The 7,796-nt window shown below is 43.0% G+C and overlaps 1 protein-coding gene across 1 annotated transcript; it reads left to right on the forward strand.

The window, feature by feature from the left end:
- Nucleotides 1–299: 299 nt before the first annotated feature.
- On the forward strand, nt 300–7,356 carry LOC110346482 (uncharacterized). Its single transcript, XM_021247633.2, has 4 exons — nt 300–401; nt 522–871; nt 4,374–4,437; nt 4,830–7,356. The coding sequence occupies exons 1-4, from the start codon at nt 300–302 to the stop codon at nt 4,971–4,973; spliced, it is 660 nt and encodes a 219-aa protein (XP_021103292.1). The 3' UTR covers nt 4,974–7,356.
- The last annotated feature ends 440 nt before the right edge of the window (nt 7,357–7,796 follow it).

Here is a 7,796-nt window from a genome sequence, read left to right on the forward strand (position 1 = left end):
AGTTAAACGTTAAAACGAAACAAAAAAGGCCTTTCCAAGGGGGAAAGACGAGGGTGCCAGGCGGGCGTGCAGGTGGCAGTGCCCGAGTCGTCGGTTCCCGCACCTGGCCACAGCCCGCCCGTCCAGGGCCGCTAAACGCGCGTCTACTGCTGTCACCAGCCACAGACGGTAAAACCGCCGCCCGCGGAGAAGAGATGCGCCTTTAGGAAATTAAAAAAGAAACAAGGCGCCGAGACAGTGGCGACGCCGAGGTGGGTGAGGAGCCGCCTCGCCCCACACCCAGGTTTCGGGGTCTCAGCATGCGGGTCGCGCTCCGGCCCCACCGACCCGGAGGACCGCGCCTGGTGCGGCACGGGCAGGCTTCGGAGTCCGAAGCCCCGCACCCAGGAGGACCCCGCCAGGCCGCTGCTCCAAGGGCCCCGCGCGCCTCGAGGTCCCGGTAGGACCCCGCCCCCTCAGCCCTCCGCGCAGGACCGTTAGCCGCGGCCCCGCCTCGCCGTGGTCACCCCATTCATCCCAAGGCCGCGCCCACCAATCACCGCTCGTCGACGGCGACGCATGGGCGATGGGCGGGGCCTCCGCGGCGCCCCGCCCCGCCCCAGCCACCGCGGGTTACTCCGGGTCGAAACCCGAGCAACCCCTGTCGCGACCCCCACTGGCTGCAGAGGGACAGCAGCGGTGCGGGAGGAGGCCAGGGTCCAGCGGGGTCGGGGACCCGCCCGGGAGAGGCCTCGGCCGAGGGAGTGTTAGAGCCGCTGTTCCCTGTCTCAGTCCGTTGGTCCTGGTGCAGCAATATCCATCCCGTGAGCCCGCTTGGAACCTGTGCCCGACGCTTCCCAGTTCCTTCTTGCAGACTCTTAAACTGCACGGTGTAAGACGTTACTCTTGCCGTGTTAAGTGGGCTTTTTTTTTTTGCGGTACCAGGGATCGAACTCAGGACCTTGCCCTTTGCGAGGCAGGCGCGGTGCCACTGAGCTAAATCCCGGGCCCCTAGTGGACTTTTTCTTGTTAGATCGTCACCTGCTGCTAAGTATTTTCGCTTCCCAGTGACTCCCGGGACCGTCCTCAGGAATAGGTGTTAGACCAAGTCTGTGAGAGAGGCCATGAGGACCTTTTCCGCAGGCATTTCCGCCCACAGTCAATGCAAGGAGAAGGAAATGCAGTGTTCTTGGCCTTCTTAGATGAGGCCTTGCGTCTGGCCAAGGCAAGCGCTTCTTGGTGCTGGGTTTCACGTACAGTTTCCTGCCAGAACGTGGAAGGGTAGAAGGGAGAATTCCTGGAGGCTTTTAAATACCAGGTCACATATGGGCTGATGCTTTTTGTAACCCCAGCCTGACCTACAGTAAAACCGCCGGGTTGTCGAGTATGGCCAGCCAGGCTGCTGAAGGGCTGCCCAGGGCTTGTGCCAGGACACCGTCTGCGTGGCAGTTAAAGACTGAGTGAGCAGGCCCCAGAATGCTGTTGGGGAAAAAGGAGTAAACTGTGATCAGACTTAGCTTTGTCAGGCCTACCAGGTGGGCTGTCTGTCTGTTGTGCTCCCTGTGTTCCATGCTGTAGGCTCAGAGGTGAGAAAGCTTTCCTGCACACCCACCAGACAAGGCTCCAGACCTCAGGCGGGTCAATGAGTCAAGCATAAGGAAGGCAGTGCACTGAATAAGTAGGTAGCACTAAGCAAGAATTTTGGTGCAGGTAATGAGTTTTAATGGATCAGTGGAGGCCAGAATTCAGGGGCAAAGAGAGGAGGCCCCTTAAGAATCCAAGCTGAGTTGGGATTTTTCCTTATCAAGCAAACCAACTGGTCTTTGAAAACAAATGCCAGCTCAACATCCTGTGAAAGGTTTCCTGTTGCACTTGGTACAGAAGTCTCAAATGCTTACTCTGGCATGAAGGCCTTCATGGCTGGGCTCTGCCTACCTGCTCACCGGGCCCTATCCCAGCACCCTGCAGCCTCTGTTTCTGAGGCCCAGGCCTGTTACCTGCTGTCTCCACACCTCGATCACTTCACAGCCTGACCCCACTCTACCCCTTACGCCATCTCACCTGTCCTTTTAGCTTCAAATTGTTTCCTCTGAGATTTCCTTCGAAATCAGGTGCACTTTTATAACTCTCATCAGATCCTTTTTTCAATGTACTTATCAAAATGTTAAGATAGTTATTCGTGTTATTCTTACCTATTTTTTTATCTGCCTGTCCCGTTATCACATCCTTCTCCTTTAAGGGCTTGTAATGATTTATATCTATGTATTATATTTATCTTTGTGTTGTCGATGTTTACTTCTGATGGCCCCACTTGTTTGTGCCCCAGGAGGACACTGTTTCCCACTATACCCAGTGTTTAGTGTATTGCCTGACATGCAGTACACTCAGTGCTCAGTAAATGTTTGTAGAATTAATGTTCATGGTCAGCTGGTCTACGGTCCATGCTGGGGAGTCATGGGGGCAAGTGGGATGGTGTTTGTGAGAGGTTAGACAGAGGCATTTCTTCCCAGTTACCTAGACCAGCCCTGATCCATACAGAAGCCATTAGCCACATGTGGCTACTGAGCACATGACATGTGGTTATGCTGACCACATAACTGAATTTTAAATCTATTTACTTAGTTTGGTTTTTTGAGACAGTCTTGCTATTTAGCCCTGGCTGGCCTCAAGCTCAGAATCTTCCTGCCTCAGCCTCCTGAGTGTTTGGATTATAGGCATATGCCACCATGCCTGGCCTAATTTCATTTAATTTTAACTGCTTGTTGTAAAGAGGGTTTGGAACAAGTTGAATATATGAATCTATGTTTTCAACTATAGGTTTTATGAGATATAAGTATGGATTAAGTATTTCTGGTAAACATTTAGTGTCCAAATTGCACTGTAAATGCACTAGATTTTGAGAACTTACATAGAAAACAAGTACTACATCTCAGTTTTTCTATTGATTGCATGTTGAAATGGTAATATTTTGTACATATTGAGCAAAGTAAAATATATTGTTAGAATTAATTTCACTTATTCTAGGTGTAGATTGGAAGAATTAAAAACAAGGAGATAGAAAGATACTTTTACACTAGTGTTTAATGGCAGTATTATTCACAAAAGTGTGCGGATGATAATGTCCAGGTAAATGGATAAACAAAGTGTGTTGTACACATACATTGGAATGTTACTTGACCATAACAACAATGACATCCTGATAAAGATTGAGTTGTCTCTTATCCAAAAAGTTTGGGACCAGAAATGTTTCAGATTTTGGAGTTTTTGGTTTTGAAATATTTGCATGTGTGTCAAATATCTTGGGAATAGGATCCAAGTCTGAACATGAAATTCATTTATGTTTCGTTCCAATTTTAGTATATGTGCTGCAGAAGCGAGCACTCATTTATGTTTCATACACACCTTATCCATATCACCTAAAGGTAACTGTGGAATATTTTAAATAATTTTGTGCAAGAAACAAAGTTTCATGGTATGGAATTTTCTACTTGTGGTGTCATGTTATTGCTTAAATATCTTTTGACTTAGGAGCATTTCCGATTTCAAATTTTTGGATAGAGATGATCAACCTGCATATGCCGTAACATGGACAAACTAAAAGCATTGTGAGAGAAATAAGCCAGATGCAGAAGGACATTTTATGATTCCACTTATGTGACGTACCCAGAATAGGCAGATGCTTAGGAAATGAAAGAATAGAGGTACAGGAGGGAAGTCATTGTGTAATAGGTACAAGATTTCCATTTGGTTTCTGGAAATGGACATAGTGGTGCATACTATTGTGCATGTACTTAATGAAGTCAGTTGTACACTTAAAATGATTAAAATGGCAAATTTGTTGTGCATATTTACTACAATAAAAATTTAAATTAATTTCACACACACAACTTTAAAAAATGGGCTGGGGATGTAGCTTAGTGTGGACAAGGTCCTGAGTTCAATCCTCATTACCCCCCCAAAATATCACAAATGCATGAGTGGTGTGTGCTCAGTAAACATGCTGTCCAGCACACAGAGACTTGGAAATTTGCCCTGCAGGTAATGGGATCTTCAGATATGTGCATTAATATCAAGCTTCATAAAGCTGTCCAGGCTAGAGGAATAAGGAATATCCCACACCACATCCAGTGAAGTTTAAAAATGAAAAAGTACTGAGGCTGAAGATTTGCCAAACAAACTCTATACTTTGGTTACCTATGTACTTATTGTCACCTTAAAAAATTGGCAGTTAATTGGATGAGAACTAACTGTCGATTGTCAAATAAAGTTATAAATCCACAAAGTAAATTAAAAGTATGACTTTCTCAGTATATTTCTACTGGATAGCTCTGAGTAGAATTAGAAACCCTTTGAGAGGATGAGTAAATTTTTGTGATGAAGGTTTTCACTCACAGCTGTTGTGGCATCAAGAAGGCTGCTCGAGATGAGGTCAAGAGAGTAGCTGCTAATGATGAACTGGTGAGTTTAGGATTTGGGGACAGAGTGGCTCATGTGGAAGCCTGGTGGGAGGGGAAGCCCTATAAGATGGAATTTGAAAAGAGCTTTCCTTGTGGCTTAAATGGAAGCCTGCTAAGAGATACTGTCTCCTCTGGGTAACACAACAACTTGGCCATAAGCCTGGAGTAGTATCTCCTTTATTGTGGGATCAGATGAGCTAATGTGTGTGAAAGGTTCTCTAATCTGACTGAGCTGAGAGGCATGGAGTAGATGTCAGGGAAGTTGAAGCACTAGCAAGAGATTGCTTCAGTGTGTTCAAGTTGAGATTTCCTCCTGCACACTTTCTCTTCCTCAGAGAAACTGTGGCTTTGGGTCTTTTTCTCCCAGTGATGTGTATTCTATCTTTTTTGTAGAACTTTTGGAAGGATTGTCCATTACAACTGCCTGATATTTCAACTACAGAAACCCACTCCTCCAGAATGACACCATCAGCCACTTTAAGAACATTGCTCTTGGAGAATGTCCTCAAGTGTTCAGTATTGTCTAGCTGTTTCTGAAGTTTTTATCCACCCAGAAGCTAGGCAAGTACTAACTCAAATTTAGGCATGGGCAGAGGGTTCAGGGGCAGAAGACATATGAAAAGGCCACTAGACAATGATCCAAGGCAAATTCAGTTGTCCAACCTAGCTTGATTCTGAAGGAAGCCATTGTGAGGTACATGACATAGGAAGGTTACAGGGCTCATCTTGTGGGTTCTCTGGGGTTGGAGTCAACTGTACACCTCAACCTATTTCTCATACATCCTCACAGCCATTCACCCAGTTCACAGTTTAGCAAGTGTTATGAGTGTTGGCATCAGTCTCAGAGTAAAAATGGCCATGCCTGGGGCTGTCACACCTGTTCTAACCTGTTCAGAGCAACTTATGCTTTTCTGGAATTAAAAGTCTGCTTGAGTCTGCTGAAACTTGCTGTGACCTTTGGACTGCAGGAAGAAATCACTAAAGCTGACTGGACAAAAATTATTGTGTCCAGAATGAGTTTACAATGCTATGAAGCAGTGGTGGGGTGTTCTCTGTCTAAATGAAATTAGGAGCATAGTAGAACTGTTGAAAAGCTTACAGCAAGTAAATTTTTATTTCTATGTATCTGCCATCTTTGTCCCTGGTTTTAGATTAGTTAAGTATATCTTACTTCTTTTTAAATATCCCTGTCTCTCAGTCAGACCATTCCAACAGTCAGCAAAAGCCAATCCTATGCCAACCCATCCACAGCATTGTCCCTGGTCTGTGATGAGGGAAGTATATATTTAGCACTGTCTGAATTCCTTTATTCTACTCCTGGCGGGTCAAATAGTACTTTTACCTGTGGCTCCTTCTGTAGTGGCCTGTCATGGCCAGGACTTTGCATTGTGTTTCTAGATATCACAAGTAATTGAGCTGTTGGAGTAAATTTTTCCATTGTGTCAGTTCTGAGAAGAAAGTTATTTCTGTGCTCTGCTATATTTAAGGCATTGCATGCCTGTTTATTCTTGGCAAAATAAGCAATTAGGGTTAGTTATCTGAAAATAATAAGATAATTTAAAAAATAAATAAAAAGATAAATAAGATGAAATAGTAAGAAAATAATAAGCCTGCTCAATTGGTTTGAGTTAATCTGCTTGCATCTTCAGTGCCTGGTTTAATGGGAAATGTGAGCATTACAGTTTTCCAGGTAAATAAATGAAGCACAGGAAAGAAAAGCTCACCTGTTAAATGCTTTAATTGCCCAAGATTGACCACTAAAATTTGGCTCCAAATATGAGACTATTTTAAGTAACTGTTTTATATATTAGTGAGCTTTTTGATTCATTCCTTCTTATCTATAATGCCAAAGAATGCACTTCAGTTGATGATGTTAGGGAATTAAAATACACCAAAACTTTTAATTTAGGAATATTTAGATAAATACTAAAGTTCTTTAATCTTTGGGTTGGTTTTGAGAGCACTACAATTGTATTATATATGAAATTATAAACTGTCATGGTATGAACATGTCTGGGTTTTAAATTTGCTATAACAGTTGATTAATTTTTTATGAGAGTGGTTAATTATGACTCTGTATGTTTTAAACCTTTGCCTATTGACAAATCTAAGCTATTTTCCTAAGACTAAGCATTATTCTCTAACATTAATTAAAAGCCTTTACGGAAAGGGCAAAAACTACTATAGCTACTTTTCTTCTAAAGGGTGCAGAGAATCCGAAGTCTACCTGTTGCTTGATGTGAAGAATACAGATTTTAAAATTTTCTGAACAACAATATAGCACACTATAACACCTAGTCCTCAAAATAAAAGGAAGTCAATAATTCATTTTGTATGTTTTAGATTAACTTTTTTTTTTTGGTATCAGGGATCGAACTCAGGACCTTGCCCTTGCGAGGTAGGCACGGTGCCACTGAGCTAAAACCCTGGCCTTAGATTAACTTTTGAAAAATCTGTCTTGCACCTTTCTTGTCCACTTGCAAGTAGATCTTTTACACAATTGTGCAACTTTGTTTTATGCTTTTTAACTTAATAGTTACTATAATATTTTTCCATGTTGTCCCATATCCATTGCTTTTGCCATTTGTGCTCTGTGAAAAAATTTAGGTCTTCAACGAAATCTACTGAGTGAACTCCCAAACCTCCAAGAACTAAGTTCTTCTGCTCTACCAGGCTAAAGCCTGAGATTTGAGAGGGCGTCTCAGAGACCCCTACTGCTGAATACACAGGTCAGCACTTTCTGCTGTTGTAAGTAACACTGCAATGAATCCGTATATTTTACTTTTTGGATTCTTTCTTTAGTATTTGCTAGATCATAGTTTCTACATAAGAAGAACCAAAAGTATGCAGAATTTTTATATACTTTCCTGACTTATATTCTTCTTCTCTGATTAATCAACAAATATTTTCAGTAACCTGATTTTAGCTACATTTTAAGTTGTAGATGTGAGACTGCCAACAGTTTTAATTTAGGAAGTTAACAAAAAAGATCAAGTTCTTATACACACTACTGGTTGGCTAACTGGTTGGGGAAAAAAGTAGAGGAGGTGGTTGGCTGGTCTGCAGGCACGCATGAGGAGCTGAGGAGTAGAAATGGCATTAACTAACAGTGTGAATGTTCTTTATACTTAGCCATTTCACGTCCATTATCTAATGGGGTTCTCTTCATTCTTTGAGGAGGCTATTCCTCTTGTATTTATGAGGAAACCAGTGCCCAATTGCTAAGCAGATGGCACAAAGCAGCTAGTAGTTATCAGAATGTAGAAGAGTTTGTGCCTCATAGCATTATTATTTACTGGGTACACCATTGTTTAATCTCTAGGGGCCGTTTCTTATTAGTTCCAATTTATTAGTTCTAAT

This window comes from Heterocephalus glaber, unplaced genomic scaffold, assembly GCF_053883595.1.
Source record: "Heterocephalus glaber isolate CG9 unplaced genomic scaffold, H.glaber_assembly_v1.0 deba00001610, whole genome shotgun sequence".
Lineage (NCBI taxonomy): Eukaryota > Metazoa > Chordata > Mammalia > Rodentia > Bathyergidae > Heterocephalus > Heterocephalus glaber.